General features: G+C 36.7%; 1 protein-coding gene across 1 annotated transcript in view; it reads left to right on the forward strand.

The window, feature by feature from the left end:
* The window catches only part of RBM27 (RNA binding motif protein 27), a 96101-nt gene extending 80659 nt beyond the window's left edge, over positions 1-15442 (forward strand). The window contains exons 19-20 of the mRNA XM_011931674.1: positions 10258-10368; positions 11866-15442. Of these exons, the coding sequence (XP_011787064.1) occupies positions 10258-10368; positions 11866-11949 (195 nt within the window). The 3' untranslated portion in view covers positions 11950-15442. The remainder of the gene's footprint in view (positions 1-10257; positions 10369-11865) is intronic.
* The last annotated feature ends 9166 nt before the right edge of the window (positions 15443-24608 follow it).

The raw sequence follows: 24608 nt of genomic DNA on the forward strand, positions 1-24608 counted from the left end.
GGTTATTATGGAAAATATAAAACAAAAATATAATCCACATAACACTGTACTACTTTTTTTTTTTTTTTTTTACAGAACTGGAATCATAGGGATATTACCAAGTTTTTTGTTTGTTTTTTTTGTGTGTGTTGTATTATATTGTGAGCATTTCCTCAGTCATTTAGATATTCGTCAAAAATAATCTTTTTTTTTTTTTGAGACAGAGTCTTGCTCTGTCGCTCAGGCTGGAGTGCAGTGGAGCGATCTCGGCTCACTGCAACCTCCGTCTCCCAGGTACACACCAGTCTCCCGTCTCGGCCTCCCGAGTAGCTGGGACTACAGGCACACGCCCGCCACCATGCCCAGCTAATTTTGTTTTTGTATTTTTAGTAGAAATGGGGTTTCACCATGTTAGCCAAGATGGTCTCGATCGCCTGACCTCGTGATCCACCCGCCTTGGCCTCCCAAAGTGCTGAGATTACAGGTGTGAGCCACTGCGCCCGGCCTAAAAATAATCTTTTATGATGCCAAGTTTTATGATTGTTGGACATTTAAGTTGTTTTTAATTTCTTGCCACATGATAGAGTCCTAGCAATAGAATTATTGAGGTCAAATCATATCAGGATATTTCATGCCATGTTTATTGTGAAATTGCTTCTATTAAGTAATAATTTGTAATTTCACCAACATTTTGTAACAGCACCTGTATAACTTCAACCTGGCCAGCACTGGATACTAATCACCCTTTTTTAACCTTTATAGCTTGAGAAGCAGATCATGGTACCGCTTTAAATTTTTTTTCTTTTTTGCTAGTGATGTTAATATTTTCCATATATTTGTATGAAATTTTCATCTGTTTTCAAATTATCTCTTGGTGTTCTTTTTCTAGTTTTCAATTTAGGAATTTTTCTTAATTGTAAGAACTCTCCGTGTGTGTGTGTGTGTGTGTGTGTGTGTGTGTGTGTGTGTGTGTGTGAGAGAGAGAGAGAGAGAGATTAACTGTTGTGCTATTTGTGGGTGCTTTCCTGGTTAGTTGTTTAGTTTTCAGTTTTCAACTTCAGATCATTTAACACACATATTTTTTCATTTTATGTATCATTTCTCTCAATTTCTTTCTTTGGATTTCTTGAATTATTTGTTGTGCTTAAACGTTCTGTCTTGAAATCAGTTAAATATTCTAGTATTCTAGTACATTTCCTTATTTCTTTCTAGTTGTTTTTTTTTTTTTTTTTTGAGACAGAGTCTTCTGGTCTCCCAGAAAGTTTCCTTGAACATGATTTGTTTAAAAATCTTTGCCATAAAAAATCTCTTAAATTGCAAATCCACAAAGAACTTTCTAGTTGTTTTTTTTTTGGGAGATGGAGTCTTGCTCTGTTGCCCAGGTTGGAGTGCAGTGGTGTGATCTCGACTCCCTGCAATCTCTGCCTCCTGGGTTCAAGTGATTCACCTGCCTCAGTCTCTACAGTAGTTGGGGTTACAGGCATGTATACCTCCTGGCTAACTTTTTTGTATTTTTTAGTAGAGACGGGTTTCACCGTGTTGGCCAACCTGGTCTGAAACTACTGACGTCAGGCGATCCACTGCCTCAGCCTCCCAAAGTGTGAGGATTACAGGCATGAGCCACGCGCCTGGCCCAGAAAGAATTGTTTAATAGAAGAATCTTTATTTATATATATTTTTTTCACAGAAGTCTTAAGATTTTTAATATCTTAATGAAGTTAATGTTAAGTATTTATAATTGAAGTTTAATTCAGAAGTTGAAAATTTTAACTCAGCCTTGCCAAGGGCACAGATGGGACAAAAACTAAAGTACATTCCTTCATCCCTGTTGAAGGGAGGTTTGGCTAGATACAAAAGGAAAAGTTATTTTCTCTAAATATTTGGAATATAGAGACTGTACTTTGATATTTTTCAAGTAGTATGGCTCATTTAACTAAGAATTTTGAAGTTTTCCTTCTTTTCAAGAAGTCTAGGGTTAGGTTTTAGGATTGATCAATTCAGAAATTCAGCTGCTCAGATTTACATATTTCTCTTCTTCTATCCTACCATGTTGCCTATTATTAGGCTTTTTTCCTCTTGCCTTGACCTCCCAAAGTGTTGGGATTACAGGCGTGAGCCACTGCACCTGGCCAGTTTTTTTCTCTTTTTTTAAATTCCTGTTTTTACTGTTACTTCTTGATTTTTAAATTTTAAGCATTATATATTGACTTCCCATTAGTCTTTCTGCTTCCCAGCTCTCCAGTTTTTTTTTGACCTTGTTGTGTTTTATTTTTTTCTTACAAATTTATACCTTAAAAAAATAAATTATTCTACTGTCATTTCAGTGGAGGTCTGGGGAAGGATATGAAATTGCATACCACAGATGGTCAGTTCCCCATCTTTAGCCAGAAGTCCCTTTGAGTCTTAAGAAAGAGGTTTATCTCTAAAGTACTATTTAGAACCTGTGCTCCCACAATATTTATATAATTCGTTATAATTTTTATGTTCTTACTGGCAAAAACCTCTAATTTCTCACTCCTGCCATTCCTGGAACTTCATATAAGGCAACTGAGTATTTCTGCTGTAATTACTAAAGATTTCGCACATAGTTAGCTTTTCCCCACAGCCTCTCTAGACAGGGATTTTCCCCCACCTTCCGAGTATATGAAAAATATATTTGAGAATGTTACTGTACATGGAAGTGATACCTTATAGTTAGGCAGATAGTTTTCTTTTGTGCTTTCCACAACAAAAATTAGCCTTTTCTTTGTATTTAACATTTGGAGAAAGTTTTTTAGGTAGTGCTTCATTGATTGCCCTTCATCAGACCTTGTTAAAAAAAGTAATGTAGGCCTGGCGTGGCGGCACCTGCCTGTAATCCCAGCACTGTAGGAGGCTGAGATGGGAGGATTACTTGAGCCCAGAAGTTCAACACCAACCTGGGCATCATAGTGAGACCCTATCTTTACAAAACAACTTAAAAATTAAAAGATAATATATCTGATTTGTGAGCTATGACCGTTTACTGTTGTTACCTGTCACAAGTGATCAGGAGTTTACCTTTTCTGCACGCTTTACTGTGTTCAGGATTCTTCAGGTGAAAATACAATTTTCGTAGCTAGTTCTAGGAGTGAAATATGGCAGTAGTAATTCTGTGACCTTTACAAAGACATTCAAACTCTAAACTGCCTTAATTTTTTTTCTCTTAATTTTGAAAATTTCTTTACAAAGATAATGCTTTTAAAACATTCAAACAATACGGATTATAAAGGAGAAGGCACAACAAATTTGAAATCTTACCAATTACATTTTTATGAACATTTTTATAGTACCTGTATCTGTCATACGTATACATAGTACCCATGCTGTTTTGGAGTTTGTTTTTTCATCTGTAGTGTATCATGGAGAATTGTTCATGTTTATGAATATAGGTATACATTTGTCTTATTTAAAGGCATTCTATTGTAAGAATATGCCATAATTTTTATGTACAACTCCCTATTGATGAATTAGGTAGGTTGTTTACCATTTCACTATTATGAACAATGTTATATACATCATGTTAGATTTGGCATATTTACTGGGATAATTTTTCTTTTTCTTTTTTTTGAGACGGAGTCTTGCTCTGTCGCCCAGGCTGGAGTGCAGTGGCGTGATCTCGGCTCACTGCAACCTCCGCCTCCCGGGTTCACGCCATTCTCCTGCCTCACCCTCCCAAGTAGCTGGGACTACAGGTGCACACCACCACCCCTGGCTAATTTTTTGTATATTTAGTAGAGACAGGGTTTCACTGTGTTAGCCAGGATGATCTCGATCTCCTGACCTCGTGATCCGTCCCCCTCAGCCTCCCTAAGTGTTGGGATCACAGGCATGAGCCACCATGCCTGGCCGATAAGTTTTCATTATGTGGGACAGTGCTGCACATTGTAAAACTTCTGGCACCCCTGGCTACCACCTATTAATTGCCAATAAGTGCTTCTCAGTCACTGTGACTACCAAAATACCTGCTAGAGTGATGTCTCCAGTTGAGAACCACTGCTTTAGGTAGATTCCTAGGAAGGAGATAACTGGATCAAAGGCAGGCATTGAAATTTTTTTACAGCTCGCCAAATAACCCTTCAGACTGTTGTACTAATTTATACTTGTAGTGACATTGGATGAGAGTACCTGTTTGCTCTCCCTCATATAGACTTGAAGTTTGTTTTTTTATCTGCCAGTCAGTTGATTGATATATGATGACTAGCATAGATTGGGCATCAATTTCTAATCTGGGAAAATGGCTGGACTAGATGAATTTCTCTTTGAGCAGCTTCTACCAAGAACCCTAATATGCATATAATTTTTAATTGATGGTATATATAGTTGATCTCATATTCACATATATATATTTTTATTTGAATTATTTCCTTGGCCAACACACATAAACAAAATGAAAAAGGAGTAAAAGTGTATACAGTGAAAAATAAGATTCCCTTCTACCTCCAGTCACTCAATTTCACTCCCTGTAGACAATTATTGTTACTAGTTTTTCATATATCTGCTTAAAGATAGTCTCTCTCTCTCTATATATATATTATTTGTTCTCTCTTTTATAAAAATGGTAGCATGTTATACAACACCCTTTTGCCATATGTACTTTTTACTTCATATATATTAGACTGCTAGATTGTTCTACGCTAGTGCATGTGGTGTTGCTTCATTCTTTTTAATGACTGCGTGGTATTTCATCGCACAGATGTATCGTACTACATTTGAACTGTCCTATATTGATGGACATCCCATTTTTTCCCAATATTTTATCATTTTAAACCATATTTAGATGTGTATGTGAGAGAATATATATGTATGTGTAGAACAATTAGGTACTTTAATAAGTAACAGATATGTTAAGAGATTAATCCTAGATTTTTTGAAAAAGTACTTTTTAGGGCCAGGTGCAGTGGCTCATGCCTGTAATCCTAGCACTTTGGGAGGCCGAGGTGGGTAGATCACGAGGTCAGAAGATTGAGACCATCCTGGCTAACACAGTGAAGCCCCATCTCTACTAAGAATACAAAAAGTTAGCCAGGCATGGTGGCATGTGCCTGTAGTCCTAGCTACTCGGGAGGCTGAGGCAGGAGAATTGCTTAAACCTGGGTGGTGGAAGTTGTAGTGAGCCGAGATGGCACCACTGCACTCCAGCCTGGGAGACAGAGCAAGACTCTCTCAAAAAAAAAAATTAAAAAAATAAAAATATAATATATGCAGATGGTTAAAAGGATGACTAGGGCTGGGTACAGTGGCTGATGCCTACAATCACAGCACTTTGGGAGGCCAAGGCAGGTGGATCACATTACCTCAGGAGTTCGAGACCAGCTCGGACAACATGGCAAAACCCTGTCTACAAAAAATACAAAAAATTAGCCGGATGTGGTGGCATCTGCCTGTAGTCGCAGCTACTCGGGAGGCTGAGGCACGAGAATTGCTTGAGCCTGGGAGGTGGAGGTTGGAGTGAACCCGGATTGCGCCACTGCACACCAGCCTGGGCAATGGAGCAAGACTCTGTCTCCAAAAAAAAAAGTATGACTAATAAAACTAAAATCTCCCTTTTATTCATCTTTGTCCATTCTTAAAAGACAGTCACTATTCTTAGGTATCTTTATAAAAAAATACTACGTATGTAAGAATACATATATAAAGCTTGTCACTTTAAAAACATTTACCAAAATGTGATCATATTATAAATTCAGGGCTGCATTCCAAACCTTGCCTTTTTCACATAAAAATCTTAGCTATCTGATATTTCTTTAATTTTTTTGGAGACAGAGTCTCAAGTCATGTGTCACCCCAGGCCAGAGTGCAGTGGTACAATCTCAACTCACTGCATCCTCCACCTCCCAGGTTAAGGGATTCTCCTGTCTTTGCCTCCTGAGTAGCTGGGATTATAGGCATGCACCACCACGCCCAGCTAATTTTTGTATTTTTAATAGAGATGAGGTTTCACCATGTTAGCTAGGCTGGTCTCAAACTCCTGAACTCAGGTGATCTACCTGCCTCAGCCTCAAAGGGCTGGGATTATAGGCATAAGCCACCGCAGCCGGCCTATTTCCTTAAAATTTTTAAAGGTTATACCTATAGTCAACTAAAAAATTTTATAAAAACCAACTAAACTGATCATAAACATACAGTTCAGTGATTTATCAGAAGGCAAATACCTAATATACCTATTCCTCAGGTCAAGAAACACAACATTTCCAATACCCCAATCCCCTTTGTTGCTTCTCCCAGCCTCTATCTACCTTCTCTCCTTCTCAGAGCAGTAACCGTTAGCCTCACTTTATGATGAACACCTTGCTTTCTTTATACAGTCAATCCTTATTATTTTCAGATTCCATATTTGCCAGTTCATCTACTCACTGAAATTTATTTGTAACCCCAAAATCAATACTTCTGCTTTTGCCAGTCCCCTCATGTGCCTGTTTTCAGCTGAGATAGAAATAAGGTGGTGCTATGCCTTCTTGTTTCAGCTTTTATACTGTAAACAAATGCCCCTTTTGCAATCTATTTATTTTATTATTCATTTATTTTTTATTTTTGAGACAGAGTGTCGCTCTGTCTCCCAGGCTGGAGTGCAGTGGCGCGATCTTGGCTCACTGCAACCTTCGTCTCCCGGGTTCAAGTGATTCTCCTGCCTCAGCCTCCCTAGTAGCTGGGATTACAGGCGCCCGCCACCACACCCAACTAATTTTTGTATTTTTAGCAGAGACGAGGTTTCACATGTTGGCCAGGCTGGTTTCAAACTCCTGACATCAACCTCCTAAAGTGCTAGGATGACAGGCATGAGCCACCATGCCCGGCCTTTGCAGTCTATTTAGTGCCACATTTTTCTCAATTTTTTTGTTTTCTTGGTAATTACACTGTTTTATTTTAAATGGCCCCTGAATGTAGTTCTAAAGTCCTGTCTAGTGTTCCTAAGTGCAAGGCTGTGATATGCCTTACGAAGATACATGTGTTAAGCTTTGTTCAGGCATAAGTCAGTGCTTTTGGCCAGGAGTTCAATGTTAATGAATCAGTAATACATATTAAATAAGATGTCTTTCAACAGAAACACATAAAACCAAAGTATGTGTTGATAAGCTGACAAAAATGTTGTCACCCTCTAAAACAGGGGTGTCCAGTCTTTTGGCTTCCCTGGGCCACATTGGAAGAACAAGAATTGTCTTGGGTCACACATAAAATACACTAACACTAATGATAACTGATGAGTGGAAAAAAGTAAAAATCTCATAGTGTTTTAAGAAAGTTTACGAAATTTGTGTTAGGCTGCATTCAAAGCCATCCTGGGCCATATGCGGCCTGTGGGCCACAGTTTGGACAAGGTTGCTCTAGAGGCTCATAAGAATCTAACTCTATTTCCCCTATGATTAGTGGCTCAGTATTTGCCAATTAAATGTTTGCATCAACCTTTTAAAACGTAACTACTGCAAGTAATGAGAATTGACCGTAGTTTTATCACCTAAATGAGCATTCCTAAATATTACAGTAGTATTCTGCCTGTTTTTAAAATGTTATATAAATGGAATCACACAGTGTGTATTCTTTTGTGCTTGACTTCTTCTGTTTAATGTTTGTGAGACTCATTCATGTTTTTACATGTAACATTAATTTGCCATTTTTATTACTATATAATAGTTGCATCAATATACCACAGTTTATTTTTCATCCTCTTTTTTTTTTTTTTTGAGATGGCGTTTTACTCCGTTGCCCAGGCTGGATCGCAGTGGCGCGATCTTGGCTCACGGCAACCTTTGCCTCCTGGGTTCAAGCGATTCTCCTGCCTTAGCCTCCTGAGTAGCATGTACCCCTACGCCTGGCTAATTTTTGTATTTTTAGTAGAGATGGGGTTTCTCCATGTTGGCCAGGCTGGTCTTGAACTCCTGACCTCAGGTGATCCACCCACCTTGGCCTCCCAAAGTGTTAGGGTTACAGGTGCAAGCTGCCGTGCCTAGCCTCATCCTCTTATTGATGGATATTTGGGTTATTTCTACTTTGTGGCTTTTGTAAGCAGTGTTGCTATCTTATACATGTTTTTAACTACACATGTACACACATTTCTCTTGGATATACAGTTGGCCCTTCATATGTGTGGGTTTCACCTCCATGGATTCAACCAATTTTGGATCAAAAATATTAAGGAAAAAAATGAATGGTTGCATCTGTACTGAGCATGTACATTTTTTATCATTATTCCCTAAACAATGTAGTATAACAACTATTTACGTAGCATTTACATTGTATTAGGTATTATAAGTAATCTAGAGAGGATTCAAAGTATATGGGAGAATGTGTGTAGGTTATATGCTAATACTACACTATTTTATGTAAATGACTTGAGCATTCATGGATTTTGGTATTCACAGAGAGTCCTGGAACCAGTCCCCCAGAAACACCAAGTGATGACTGTATGTGGAATTGCTGAGTGAACCCCATCAGTTTTAGATTCTTACCAGTTTAGAATCATTTTGAGATTCTCACCATTTGTGTATGAGAATTCTTAACTTGGTAGCGTCATATCTTTATTCTAATTGCTGATTTGATTTGTTATAAGTTAGATAGTAGAAATTATTCTTAATTTCAGACTGCGTATACATTTCTAGTTCTTCCTTTAATAATGTGTATGCAATACATTTAATGCCTTATTCATTTTGGAGGACAGAGCTCTTGTCCTCTTTGGAGAGCAACGCGGTTATTACAGATTTGAAAATCTTTTATTACTTTTTCTGATTATAAAAGTAATATATTTTTATTTAGAAATTCAAATAATATATGAACAAAACAAGCAGGGAAAGCCTCTCTATAATGGGGCTGTGTGTTAAAGGATAGAGTAAGGGTAAAGGATCTCTATTACATACATTACCTGATTTTTAAAAGATGGTAAATATAGACCAGGTGCTGTGGCTCATGCCTATAATCCCAGCACTTTGGGAGGCAGAGGTGGGAGAATTGCTCGAGCCCAAGAGTTTGAGACCAGCCTGGGCAACATAGGGAGACCCCGTCTATAAAACTAAAAAATTAGCCAGGTGAGGTGATGCATGCCTGTGGTCTCAGCTACTTGGGAGGCTGAAGTGCAAGGATCACGTGGACTCAGGGAGTCAAGGCTGCAGTGAGTGTGATCTTCCCACTGCATTCCAGCCTGGGAATCAGAGCAAGACTCTGTCTCAAAAAGAAAAGAAAAGGTACATATATATATTTGGTAGGGCTATTTCGATACATCAGTTTGGTATGTCCCATGAGTCATAATGTTTTGTGTTAGGTTATAAGCATTTAGACCCTGCAAGAAATGGTGGAAATTTTTCTCTTAGAACATAGGATGAAGTCTGTGCAGGCAGTAATGGATTTATGAGTCTGCCCTAATGTACATTCACACCATGCTATGCTCCAAGTGTTTTATGGAAACATTTGGCAAATGCTTCAAGAAATTTAACAATGATTTTTGCTAGATAGACTAGAATGAAAGCCCAAATAAAAAAGAGACTCTTCTGTTACATTTTTCAGAACCCTCAGTTCTATAAATGAGGACCTTTGATAGGAAAGCTTTAGGGACGGCTAAGCTTTTACTTTTTTGAAACTTTGGATCCCTGTTCCCTTGTCTGTGTTGCTTTGTCTTTAAAATTTGCTTTCCCTTATTGGAATTTGCTGGGGAGAAAAAAATGTTTAAAAATTAGTACCAAGTAACACATTTGAAATGGAGCAGTTTTATGAGTTAGGATATTATTAGGTGTATTTAATGTTTACTGAATGCATAGATGAGCTGGGAGGTGCTTATTAATGTATAGCATTTCAGAATTGGCAATAGGAAGAACTTTATCAAACATAGGTGGGGCTGTAAGAGATGCAGTGAGATGAATAAGCAGATGATTCACCTTTTAAAAAATTACTTATTTCTAAGGTTTGAGTCTATATATGTAGATATCAAAGCCAAAGGTCAATACATGTATTAAGAATATTTCTTGTCCTCATCATGACTTCTGTAAGTAGAGCAACTGTACTTAGAAAAAAAAGTATTACTTCAACCAAGACAGATGCTAACATTTACCTAACACAGATATAAACCATGGGTTATCCTAGGCAAACCAGAATATATAGTTGCTCTAATTAAAAGGGACTTGATTTTGTTTTTTAGCTCTCATTGGAGATTGTAGAGCCACCTTAACAGATTTCTCCCCTGCCCTATATTATACTTTTTAAATAACACAGAATTTGCAAAAATCATTAGTAATTGGAGTGCAAACTTATATGTTCTTCTAATATATATTTTAGGCTGCAAACCAAGGGCCAAAATTTAAAGACCGTCGGCTACAGATATCATGGCACAAGCCCAAGGTACCATCTATATCCACTGAGACTGAAGAAGAAGAAGTCAAGGAGGAGGTAAATTTAATGGTTGGAAATAAGAGTTGAATTAGATCACTTTTCAATTGTGTATTTTTTATGGTATTAAATAGTATAAATTTAAAAATAAATGTTGGGTTAAGACCAGTTTAGATGTTTATTAGAGAATTAAAACAGGTCTAGAGATATAAAAAGCTGTCTTGGGCATTATTTTCTTCTGGTATAGGAAAGACTGTTCTTTTTTATTTACATTTATATTGGATTTATTTGGGCTTTAGAAATTTTTATTCTGATGAATAAAGTCAGAGATTACATAAACAAATTAAACTTTGATTGGTTTCCATTTTTTTAATTCAAGTTCCATAGTAATAGATTTGAGTTTCTTATTTTCCTTCTGTGTACAATTAGTTAAAATGAGAGTGTGCAGAAATTGAACATAGAGGAAAGAATTGGAAAACTGAAGACCTCAACAAAAGTACTGAATAATCAACTTCTTAAAATATATGAGAATTTATTTTGCTTTTTTACTTCTGTTATTTATCATTAGTTTATTTAGTGAACACTTAGGCTACATTGCGAGGTTTTCCTGATTTATATGACAATCTTGGTTTTAAAAGATGCCTAGCATTTATAGTTTGATCAAGTGTCTTCTCACTATATGGGTAATTTTACACAGCAAAAGCAGAAATTTCCCCAAATTAAAAGGAAAAAAAAAAGTCATGATATTTGGGTAGTGTTTGCAGATACATCTACTTTGTCTAAGATTTTAGATTTTTATGTAAGATTTGGAATATCAGTGTCATGGGGAAGCTAGTATATTCACCTCTCACAAACGATTGGATGGATATAAAAACAAAGATTTAGGTGTTTGGTCATTTATTTTCCTTTTTTTTTTTTTTTTTTTCTGTCAAGCTGTTCTTTATTTCAGGGAGAGGGCAGGGGAGGCGGCTCAGTCTTTCTTGGCAGCAGCTTTCCTCATGGCAGCCAATACGTTGCTCAGCACCTCCCGCTTCCTCTTGGTGCGGATGTGCGTCCCCACCCTTTTCTTGATAAATTTGAGGGCCCGTTTGTCCTTGGAGATCTTCAGTAACTCCATGGCATGCCGCTCGTATGGGGCAAAGCCGCACCCATCCCGAATCATGTCCCGCACGAACTTGGTGTGTTTTGTCAGACGCCCGCGGTGGCCTATTTTCCTAATTTTTAATAGAATAAAATTAATTTTAATTTATCAGATATGTATCTCATAGTCTTTTTTAAGTTTTCTGTACTAAATGTCCACATTATTTTCCTGATGATGTTAGAGTAGAAATCTCCTATTAAAAGTAGCAAAATCTGCAGGGGAGAAGAATTTATATTCATTTACAAAAATATTTTGGGTTTTTTTTTTTTTTTTTTGCCCTGAAAGATACTCCTGCATGCATCCCTTATGAAATCTAGCCTGAGCTTTGTATACTACTCTGTTTGTCCTTTGGCCTAAAAAGTATTTTACTTACCATTCTTGTGCCACTAAGCAGATTTTAACCTCTCTTTCTTCAGGAAACAGAAACCTCAGATTTGTTTTTGCCTGATGATGACGATGAAGATGAAGATGAATATGAGTCTCGCTCGTGGCGAAGATGAAATCTGATGCTAGCTGTATAATTTTTAGGAATATTGTTTAGAAGAACAACTTTTAAAAATTATTTAAAAGAAGTCAATGAGCCAAAAAAATTTTTTTTATTTTTCTTTTCAACACAGTAGGTTCGAGAACAGCGAGTTTGCTATTTAAACACATCTCATAACTGTACATGATATTAAAGCACCAAAGGCCTAGTGACTTTTACACAGTTGTGAAGATCCACAGCAATGACATGGATAATCTCTAGAGCCTTATTTTCCACACCACCTTTTTTTTGTTTCTATTGGTGTTGGATTATGATGTAAATGACAGGGTGTTCAGAAATTTTATTTTGGATTATAATCTACTGATAAAGTTTAATTAAATGTCAAAATCACCTGTAATCTTTTAACTCTCAGTTATTATGGATGGGTCATCAGACAGTAGGAAATATTTGTAATTAAAATGCCCTTTTGCTTTCAAAAGTGGTCTTGGAAGAAAAATATGTTTATTTTAATTTTTTTTTGTTTTTACTTTGGAGGACCCCAATTTGTATTCAGTCTAAATTTGTTTTTCATGGTTTTTATGTGTGGTAACTATTTCAGTGAAAATCACAACAAACTGTGTTCTTAAATGCTACAGCAATGGTAGCTAGCTCTATAGTATTTCCATTCTCTTGTCATATGAACTCCTGGACTTTTCCGGCTACTGATTGTTAGTTTGCTTTGATATTTAGTGAGCGCTGGTTCGGCTGGTCTTTTTAAAAATTTTTATAACTCAGAATGTAAAAGGCTTTCACCTATTGCCCCTTCCTCATCCCCCTTTTCTTCCTCTTGCCTTTCTATTAATAGGCCTGACTTACGTCATCATTGATATAAGTGGTTCATTTGGGCAACCGCAGACAGTCTCCAATAAGAGGTTCAAACCAGCACCTGGATAAATAAGTGATGTTTTGATGAGAATGATGAAAGGATTTTGGGGAGAAGAAAATCACCAGCTTTTTTTTTTTCCTCCCTCTTTTGAAGCTTCATTTCAGTTATAGTTACACAGAAGGATTTTAAAATGTCTGAAATTCTTTTCCTAAATTTAAACCATGATGGTGAGGTGACGGTGGGTGGGAGGGGGTTGAGGGCTGAGTATGCTAGTAATAAATGGGAGTCATGTATGACTTTGATCAGATGACCTTATTTTTTCATAATTTTGTAGTTTGTTGCTATCCATGAACATATGCATCCCTCAGTAGTTTCCTGTGTGCATTTTTACTGTACACTGTATAGAGTAGAGTATCTGTTAAGTAAAATATATATGTAAATTTATGTCCTCATGTTCTGAATGTTAGATGGAAAAGCAGAGGAGCAACACTACACTGTACTGACCCCTGAGAAAATAAAATGATTAATGTACATAGGCCATCACTTTTTCAAGGATATACACATCTTTGTTTTTATATATGTGTGGTATGAAAAATTGAAACCTCCTGTTGGCTCCAAAAGGTTCTTGGTGACAACTATATCAAGGATTTTGTTTGCTGAGGTAAAGACCATTTCTCAAAATAGAAACTATTCACTCAAGAACTTAAAACCATCAGGATTCTAGATTTACTTAGCTGTAAGAAGTTAAATCCCATGTTCTGATAATCTTTATTCTTCTACATGTTTTCCTGGACTGATGTGTCAAACCAGGGTCCTTTTTAAGTTCGTATAATTTTCTTTCATAATAATAAGGACTTCCTCTTTCTAGGTTATTGTTATATTTCTAGTAACACTGAAGGTAAAATAAGCTTATAAAAGAAGGAAAACATTAGAATGGTGTATCTAGAGTACACAATCTTGCTCCTTACTCCTCCATCATCTCTAATGAAATTTTTCTTGATGTCTGTGGCTCAGTCGGTATATATTTTGAAAGATTCATTGTGGTGAATATTTTGAGTCCTGACAGTTTAATCGTGATAGAGGGAACAAAGGATTTATATATTTTTTGTACAAAGTTTTTTCTTAAACTGTATAATTTTGTAAATAATTTGTTTGGGTGTTTTTTGTTTTTTGTTTTTTCTTTTTGTGTACTAAAACTACCAGCGTATAGATTTCAATAAGAATTGTTGTATTTTTGTATTTGGAAACTGAAAATTACAGTAAATAAATGGAACTGTAAGAAAAATTTCAGTAGACTGACAGTTCAACAGAATGAGATTCCTTTTCATATGATTTTTTTGACCTCAAAATGGTCATCTTATCAGTAAAAAGTTGAAAATTTGACTTTTTAGTATTGGGGGCAGAGGATAAAAAAGAGGTGTGTTAAAGTGAAAAACAGTTTTTTCAGTAAGATTTGAGACCCCTTCTATAAAAGTTTTCAGTACACCTTAAACAGGACTAAAAATACCTTAAAAGTATGCTTTCAAAGAATTTTAAAACATGTTTGACTCAAAGATGAATTTAAAGTGAGTTAATTATAATATTGGAACACTTAAGGTTAGCGTAAAATAGTTTATATATATCCCCTGCCCCCTTTGGGATATTTTACTTCCACCATCAAATCTTCAGCTGTTAGAATTTCACTTAAAAGTGGATAACTACCATACATGTTTTCTTGTCATCTTTATTTACAGAAATAACATACAGCGTCTAAGGCAAATTCTGTTCCTCTTAATGTGTATGACATCATTTATATGTAGCAATAATAGCCACCAGTTGATTAGGTCAGCCTGATATACTACTGGATTACTGTCCAAGATAAAAAGGTAACCCCAAGTATTGCAAAATTTCCCTCAATTTCATTGTGTAACATTGAAGAAATATTATTACCAGCTAAGATGATAAATTGGAAAGCAGTCCTGTTAAGGTGAAAAGGGTCCTTGGTGATGAGTCATTTTTTCAAAAAAGAAAAAAATCATGTGAAAAGGAATAGTGGTTCCTCTTGATGTATAGTATGCCTGTATTATAGTTTTTACAAAATTGTGATCTTGTGTAATAGTATAATAGGAGATATTGTTGAATTTCTAACTGTTTATACATTTAAATTCATATATGTAATGTTTGTTTTATCAATTACAATCTGAATTTCTAAGAAGCATGTTGACTTTTGCAATAAAGATGCAATATGGAATGGTTCACAATTGGAAAAAAAAGAAAAAAGATGAAAGTATTACAAATTTAAAAGAATTTGGAAAATTTATGAACCATTCCAAAAATCATAACAATCACCAAAAGAGCTGTAATTCTGGCTTGTTCTGGAAAGAAAGAAAATGTGTGTGTATGCTTGCTTGTGAGAGTGGGTGAGTAGTGGCTATGTATATGTGTTTTATGTTGTGTTCATAAACATGAGAGAATGTCATTCAATATGAAGTTGGGTTCGAAGTCACTGGCTATTAAATATTAAGTAGGATAACTTTCTCAACAGAGTAACCTGGAGAATGAAAGAGAAGGTATTAAAATGCTACTTGTAAGTAACCTTTGGTAGCCACATTATTTTGTTCATGGATGGTTCTTAGGTATCCCAGATAAAAAGCACAAAACAGTTTCATGAAAGCAATTATTTTAATGTTGTCTTGAGGATATTCATTATGCCTGCCAGTTGTAGGAGGGACATTTTCCTTAAGTAGAATAGGGAGAAGGGAAAAAACACCTAGAAGAGATGATTTAAAGATAAATCAGTTGTGAATGTGATGAAGATTTGTAAGGGACAAACAGGAGTAGGTAGTGATCTTGTGCACTAAGGACAGGGTGGTGATGAGAAAGAGAAGGGAAGTGTATCACTTTGTTTTACCATTTTAAAAAATGCTATTATAAAATTCCCCTTCCAATGATTATGCATTGTTTAAGAAGGATCATTCTTTAAATTTCAGCTTATAAAGAAAATACTCAAAGAACAGGAGTAAAGTTTATTTTCATTCTTTTCAAATAAAATTTATATATTATGTAAATAGCAAATAAGCTGTCACCATTTGCTTTGAATAGATCATAATTAATCCTAAATATATTTACAATAAACATTAGTTTTGGAACTTTTTTGGAGGGAGGAGGCATAATTCTGAACATAGTTACATCTGTTGAACAAATCAAATGTTTTACTAAAACGGAGCTTTCATTAACAGAAATTAATGATTTTATGTGATATTTTTACTGATTTTGAAGTAAATTGTACTAAAGCCAAAGATAAATTTTGAATCATAAGCCCCAGCATACAATCAAATCTGGATCTAGATATGTTACCGTAAACACAGATACAATTGTGTTTAGCAACATGTGGGGATATTGGATGATAGAGTTGGTTTAGACTAAATGGACCAACATTACCTTGCTGTGCAGAGCTGCTCATTTTATGTTCATTTTTAGTCTCAAAGACCTAACTTGAAAGACCAAAACTGACCCAGGGGAAAAAAAAAAAAAAAAAAAGGCGATCTACTACTACTGCTTGTATTATGAATCACCTTCATTTATGCTAAATTGATTTTATTGCCAAGATCTCTCCTTTCAACAGGATCATCTACCATTTGGCCTCTTCCCTGTTCTCCAGTTGACCTTAGGTTAACTAAACCATTCCAGCATTCTAAGATAGGCAATTTGATACAGGGTGAAATCAAGGTCAGAATAGTGTTTGATGATTGTGAGTTATTTGTGTTTGCATCTACTCTTAAGCTTCTGCAAGCATTTCTTATTGTGGTGGTGGTGGTGGTGGTATTCATTAACATAAGCATGATTAACATTGCTGTTACTTTGTCTTTGCATTTATATTAAATTATCTTTTGTGAAAGAGCAGCAAGGAAAGAAGTCCCCTTAGCTTGTTTTAGATAAAGATAAGCCTGAATTTCTGACCTCACTTCCACTTCAGTTTTCTAACCACTTCATAGAGGTATTTTTTGTTTTTTGTTTTTTGTTGTTTTTGAGGCGGAGTCTTGTTATGTTGCCCAGATTGGAGTGCAGTGGCACAATCTTGGCTGATTTTTGTATTTTTAGTAGAGACAAGGTTTCACTGTGTTGGCCAGGCTAGTCTTGAACTCCTGACCTTAAGTGATCCTCTAACCTTGACCTCCCAAAGTGCTGGGATTACAGGCTTGAGCCACCACCCCCAGCCAACTTCATAGTTTTACTAGCTTGATGTGGTGACCTACTAGTTTTTAAAATAATATGTAGAGTTGGAGTTCAGGTTTAGCACTTGATTGTTCAAAATTGTAATTTACTCAATTCTTTGAAGGCAAGTATGGGGCGGAAACAAGCCTTTTCAGCACTTAGCCGTTTCTGTTGATTAAATTGTTAACACTCTTTCGTAAAAACCTTATAAAGATGGGTGTCTTATTAATAGTTTCCTAAAGTCCTTGCGATTTTACTTCTTAGTTTGCCTCCAGACTTCTATTATTAGGAGATATTGATATATTTCTTCTAATTTTAAATTTAATTAGTAAGGGCTAATACAGACCTTGCCAAATTAATTTTTTCTTGAGGATAATTTCGCTTCAAGATTGAGACTACTCACATAGTCAGTTTGAGTTCTTAGACCAAACGCAGCCTATTTATCTACGTAAACATGTATTCCTGCATAAATTATTGAATGGTAATTTCTGAACCACCTTCCGGCTATTTATTTGCTTTAGGATTTACGTTATTAACATTTAGAGCCTGCAGGGGGCTCCAAAAGGCAAAATTTAGTCTTGGAGCAGGGACTGAATCTTTTTTCACAGCAACTCAAAATGAGACACATTTTGCATTGGAACCCAGTATACACACACAAAACGGAAGTTCGCAAAACAATACCTACCCCATATGCACCCGATATTTTCATCCTATTAGATAAAAATCTTGTCAGGTCCCACTATTTGGCTTTCAAAATTACAGTTTGGAAAATTAGCCTATTGAGTTGCATGATGGAGTGCATTTTAAAGTCATTGTCTTCCTTGCCATGACATTGTAGAAACTATTTTGAATATAAAATGTTACTACTTTATCTTCTGTTTTTCCTTTTTTTTTCTTGATGTTTTTTCTTGAAGAGTATTTTGTAGTTTTTAATTTTAAAAGTAGACAACTTCTCAGTGACTTTTTAAACTTGCCTACGGTTTTATATTTTTGTCATTACTTGTCGGGAAGGGAATGGGAATATTGATACATTGGTGCTACATTTTATGCAATTCAAATCACTGCAGTAATTATTTGTATATTTTTTAAATAGCTGTGAAGTCCATAAAACGACGGTTCTTTTTTTTTTTTTTGAGATGGAGTCTTGCTCTGTGGCTCAGGCTGGAGTCAGTGGCGCAATCTCAGCTCACTGCAACCTCCACCTCCCAGGTTCAAGCGATTCTCCTGCCTCAGCCTCCTGAGTAGCTAGGACTACAAGCACGTGCCACCACACTGGCTAATTTTTGTAGAGACAGGGTTTCACCATATTGGCCAGGCTGGTCTCCAACTCCTGATCTTGTGATCCACCGGCCTCGGCCTCCCAAAGTGCTGGGATTACAGGCGTGAGCCACCATGCCTGGCCCAAAACTACAACTCTTTAAGGGCTATAAATCAATAAGAGATTATTTGGCTTTGAATTAAATTTTGCACTTAGAGTTCACCTTAGCCATCAACAATTTAAAACGAACCAATTTTGATGCCTTAAAAAAAAAAAGTGTATTCTAATGTGCCATTGAATTTCACCTTTTTCAAACATATCCCTATAAGTTTATAAGAAATATAAGAAATGGATAAGCCCTATATGAAACATAACTAACTGCCTTTGCCACTTTTCTTACTCTTGAGCAAGTGTGTCACTTGTCTCTTTACATGTCTGACTTTTCCCAGTTTTTAAAGTGCGAAAAGAAAGATTGGGGAAAGCCAGGCGCGGTGGCTCAAGCCTGTAATCCCAGCACTTTGGGAGGCCGAGACGGGCGGATCACGAGGTCAGGAGATCGAGACCATCCTGGCTAACACGGTGAAACCCCGTCTCTACTAAAAAAAAATACAAAAAACTAGCCGGGCGAGGTGGCGGGCGCCTGTAGTCCCAGCTACTCGGTCGGGAGGCTGAGGCAGGAGAATGGCGTGAACCCGGGAGGCGGAGCTTGCAGTGAGCTGAGATCCGGGCACTGCACTCCAGCCTGGGCGACAGAGCGAGACTCCATCTCAAAAAAAAAAGAAAGATTGAGGACATGTCCATAAGAATATTCCCATATATTCAGAAATGCAAAGGAGAAAACCATTAAGTCTGCAAAGTAGTGAAATCAGAACTCATTATGGAGTTATAAGTTACTTACACATTTCATTATTTCTACCCTCTTGTCTATGTACTTTTGTCTATGTACTTTTCTTTTGGAATTCCTTAAGCAATAAAACCTGACTTTCTTATAATACCGTGGTACCAAACAAATACTTTGAATTAACCTGATTGATAATTTTAAACTCACTTTGAAGAAATAACTCATGGACTGAGTGCAGACTGCGACCCAATTAGTGGAGTGAGTCTTTTGCCTACATTCACAGCCTTTGAGGAAGGTGTTCTTACCACCTTATTCAGCTTTGAAAACAGTTTCAGAGAGAGAAATTTGCCTTCCTGAGGTCACACAACCTGTAGTGGTGGAGTCAGCATTTGAACACAGGTCTGACTCCAGAGCTCAAGTTCTTAACATCTGTGCTCCACTGCTTCTAATAAAATGGAATATTGCCAAGTCTGTAGAATGTCACTGGTCTTTTTTATTAGTGTCTGTCAAACGCTGCCATTCTGGCTCCATCTATCTCATCTGCCTTGGATTGGAACCAGACTCCCTTGGGGAGCAACACTGTGTTTTTAGGTAGCATATTGGAAACCACAGAGAACAGCTTATTTATGTTAATTTGTGGGGGAACATTTTAAAGTAATTTTCTGTGACCTCCACAATGTACAGCCAGCCAATTTGATACATTTCACAATAATTTGGCTATATCGTAACCTGTGTTATTTTGTTTTCAATTTTATCTTAAATGTTTTCCCTGTGACAAATTGAATTATGATAATCTTGCAGTATTCCTACCTTGATTCTTTGTGTTTTTCAATATTTCTCGTGTCTTTTTCCTTTTAACCTTCGCATTAAAAAAATCATGTTGTACATAAATAAGTTTACATGCTTTAATTTAATGATGTTTTCATATAGAACACTGAATTTTCTAGACAAAAAGTGCTGAGAATAGCAGTGTTCATTTATAGTTATGTTTATGCCATAGATTTTTAAAAAGAATTATTCTCAGTGAATAAAACTGATATTCATGTCATTGTTCTGTTTGGGGAGTTCTTTTTCTACATGTTCAGATTTCTTAGATCATTCCAAATCTTTGCGGATTTCTAATTTTTGCTATTTGGAGAACTTTGAAATGTTTATTGACTTGTAGTTGTTATGGTAATAGTCATCTGAAAAAAGAAAAAGATGTAAGTGGCCTTGAAGAAGAGGGGACTTTTAATTCTTTGACAGCCCATGAGAAAACTAGGCATGTTCTAAGAGGTTCAATGAAAAAGTCTTTTTATTCTTGACAAACTTTGTAGCATTAGGGAATATTTCTAATATGATAATTGCTGAGACAAAAGAGAATGATTATAACATTCTGCTGGCCACACAGCACATGTTTTAAGACAGGTATTTCACCCTAAAAATAAAATTGGATTATGTCGTGTGTTTTTTTTTCCTCTGTGAAGATTCCAGAAGTATGTCATGTGTGTTTTTTAAAACTTCTACTGTGATCGAATGCTTAAAAAAAATGCATGTTATTAAAAGAGTTTTTCAGCATATTTTGCTTTGAAATGTTAAATACAGGGAAGGAAAAATTTTATACGTAGAAACTTAGTTTCTTAGAATTATAACTTTATTTTCTGAAAATTTTCTACCAATAACTTTAAAGCACTTTTCTCCCTGATTTATTTAAGTCCTAATAAATTATACATTTCTGCACTTTAGCCATTCATGTGAAAATTATTTGGAGTCATCTCAATAGAATGGTGCTGTGCGGTCTCCTGAGGCCCCCAAGTATGTCAAAGAAGTTTCATCTACTCTTTGTAGAAAGTTTCTTAAACATTATTATTTAACTCTGAGGTATACTATGATTTTTCTTTTTTTGTACAAGAGGAAACTTGGGCATAGAGCAGTTGTGTCACCTATAGTCTCAAAGCAAAGCCAACAGTTAAAACCACGTTATGTCTGACATCAAAATGGGGCTTTTTACTATTGTTTGATACTGTGCTCACCTCTCAATTCTTGCTACTTGTGTGAGCTGTGAACAGGGTTTAGTCTTGTTTTGTTTTGTTTGTTCGTTTCATTTCTTTGGAGACAAGGTCTCTCTCTGTCATCCAAGCTGCCTGGTGGGAGTGCAGTGGTGCTATCATGGCTCATCGTAGCCTCAACTTCCTTGCTCAAGCAATTCTCCTGCCTCAGCATCCCAAAGCACTAGCATCACAGGTATAGTCTCTGCCCCGATCTTCTTAGTCTTTAGAAGATACAGTTTACTCATATACAATGAACATTATAATATTAGTACCCATTTAATGTTCACAGGGTTGCAATGAACATTAAATGGGAATTCACTGAAAGTATTTTGTGAAATGTACATCACTATCAGCAGATCTAAGCTTCATCAAATGGTCTCGAGTTATTTTCAACTGCAATTGAATTTTCTACCTTGGTTATTAAATCTTATGGAATCACCTAAATAAATGTGTAAGCAATGTTGAAGAAAAGAGAAAGGTATACTGCATACCTGAGTTGGCACCTCTGTATTTCTATAATACTGTACACCATGATGATCAACTAGATAAAGACAGCTATAGGTGACGACATTTTCTAATCTTTATCAGTTGTAAGTACACATTACATGTAGTCATGAGGTGTGTCAAATAAAGCATGTTTTTTTTTTTTTTTTTGAGATGGAGGCTGGCTCTGTCGCCCAGGCTGGAGTGCAGTGGCCGGATCTCAGCTCGCTGCAAGCTCCGCCTCCCGCGTTTACGCCATTCTCCTGCCTCAGCCTCCCGAGTAGCTGGGACTACAGGCGCCCGCCACCTCGCCCGGCTAATTTTTTGTATTTTTTAGTAGAGACGGGGTTTCACCGTGTTAGCCAGGATGGTCTTGATCTCCTGACCTCCTGATCCGTCCCTCTCGGCCTCCCAAAGTGCTGGGATTACAGGCTTGAGCCACTGCGCCCGGCCTAAAGCATGTTTTAACAGTCTTACAAATCACTTCCCAAGATGGTAGAAGGGGCTCACTTTCCTGATAAGAATCTGTTCTTTCTAGGTTTCCTCATACCACATAAAAGCATAAACACTTCCCTACTGTTGAGCTCTTTGTTCTGGGTGTTTATTTAAGAAAGTCACTTCAGAATGACCCTTACTGGCTGTTCTGTTGTCTGTTACACGATCTGCTTCAGCCCAGTAAATCCTTTAGTGTGAATCCCTTAGTTATAGAAAATGAGATATTTCCTTAACTATTCTGTGGCTGGGCGCGGTGGCTCATGCCTGTAATCCCAGCACTTTGGGAGGCCAAGGCAGTGGGATCGCTTAAGGTCAGGAGTTCGAGACCAGCCTGGCCAACGTGATGAATCCCCGTCTCTATTAAAAATACAAAAATTAGCCTTGCATGGCTGCACACGTCTGTAATCCCAGCAACTCAGGAGTCTGAGGCAGGAGAATTGCTTGAACCCAGCAGGCAGAGATTGCAGTGAGCCGAGATCACACCACTGCACTCCAGCCTGGGAGACAGAAAAAGAAAAGAAAAAATTCTGTAAAGTATGTATACTTGTGTAAAAAAGCTGGCCAATGAATTATGTTATAGGGTGTGGCCAAAGGAAAACAATTCAAATAGAAAAACTGATGAAACTATTTTGTATGTAGAATAGATTTGTTTGGGGGACACTAGAATAGCTATTGAATAGATACATCATTAGTACAAAGTATGTGAAATAACTTCACAAGTCACTCATGGATTTTGTGTTTCTGGATAAAAGGCAGAAAAAAATTAAAAGCAAGCTGTCATTTTCTTCATCTTGTAACTTTTATAAAAGTATTCAAATGATACACACTGAAAATAATCGTTATTAAAGCTATTAAATATTTCTTATATTTATATTTATATTATATTTCTTATATTAAATATTATAACTATTTAAGCAAGTGTATTGATTTATTGGACATCCTGGAAGACAAAAATGTTTTAAACACGCAAATAGAAAATAGACACACTTTTTGTCTGGAAATGATGAATCTGTGCCTGTTTCCCCTCCTCCCTTCTAACATGCCACACTATTAAAGTGTCCAGAGGGAGACTTTACTTACTTTTTTTTTATTATTAGATTGGTATTTTTTTCCCTTCAAAAAATTTCAATAGCTTTTGGGGTACACTTGGATTTTGTTACATGGATGAATTCTATAGTAGTGAATTCTGAAATTTTAGTGCACCCAAGTAGTGTACATTGTACCTAATGTGTAGTTTTTTATCCCTAACCCCCTACCACCCTCTCCCTTCTGAGTCTCTAAAGTCCATTATATCACTCTGTATGCCTTTGCATACTCATAGCTTAGTTCCCACTTACAAGTGAGCACATAAGGTTTTCGGTTTTCCACTCTTGTGTTGCTTCATTTAGAATAATGGCCTCCAGCTCCATCCAAGTTGTCACAAAAGACATTATTTCATTCTTTTTCAGGGCTGAATAGTATTCCATGGTGTATTTATGGCACATTTTCTTTATTGGCTCCTTAGTCAATGGGTGCTTAGATTGGTTCCGTATCTTTGCAATTGCAAATTGTGCTGCTATAAACATACATGTGCAAATGTCTTTTTCATATAAATGACTTCTTTTCCTTGGGATACCCAGCAGTGGGATTGCTGGATCAACTGTTAGATCTACTTTTTAGCTCTTTAAAGATCTACTTTTAGTTCTTTAAAGAATCTTCACGGGCCGGGCGCGGTGGCTCAAGCCTGTAATCCCAGCACTTTGGGAGGCTGAGACGGGCGGATCACGAGGTCAGGAGATCGAGACCATCATGGCTAATACGGTGAACCCCCGTCTCTACTAAAAAACACAAAAAACTAGCCGGGCGAGGTGGCTGGTGCCTGTAGTCCCAGCTACTCGGGAGGCTGAGGCAGGAGAATGACGTAAACGGGGGAGGCGGAGCTTGCAGTGAGCTGAGATCCGGCCACTGCACTCCAGCCTGGGCGACAGAGCAAGACTCCGTCTCAATCAAAAAAAAAAAAAAAAAAAAGAATCTTCACAATGTTTTCCATCAAGGTTGTAGTAATTTACGTTCCTACTGGCAGTGTATAAGCGTTCCCTTTTCCCTACATCCACGCTACATCTATTGTTTTTTAACTTTTTAATCATGGCTATTCTTGCAGGAGTAAGGTGGTATGGTATCTCACTGTGGTTTTAATTTGCAGTTCCCTAATGATTAGTGGTGTTAAGCATTTTTTTTCATGCGTGTTGGACATTTGCATATCTTCTTTTGAGAAACGTCTATTCATATCCTTTGCTCACTTCAAAATTTTAAAATTATTTTTATACATTTATTCTAAATTATTAAGTAAAGTAGAGATGGGGTTTCACCATGTTGGCCAGGCTGGTCTCAAACTCCTTGGCAGCAAGTGATCTGCCCATCTAAGCCTCCCAAAGTGCTACGATTACAGGCGTGAGCCACCACCCCCGGCCACCTTTGCCCACTTGGTTTTTTTTTTTTTTTTTGAGATGGATTCTCGCTCTGTCTCTCA

The sequence above is a fragment of the Colobus angolensis genome, unplaced genomic scaffold (assembly GCF_000951035.1).
Source record: "Colobus angolensis palliatus isolate OR3802 unplaced genomic scaffold, Cang.pa_1.0 Scaffold90, whole genome shotgun sequence".
Lineage (NCBI taxonomy): Eukaryota > Metazoa > Chordata > Mammalia > Primates > Cercopithecidae > Colobus > Colobus angolensis.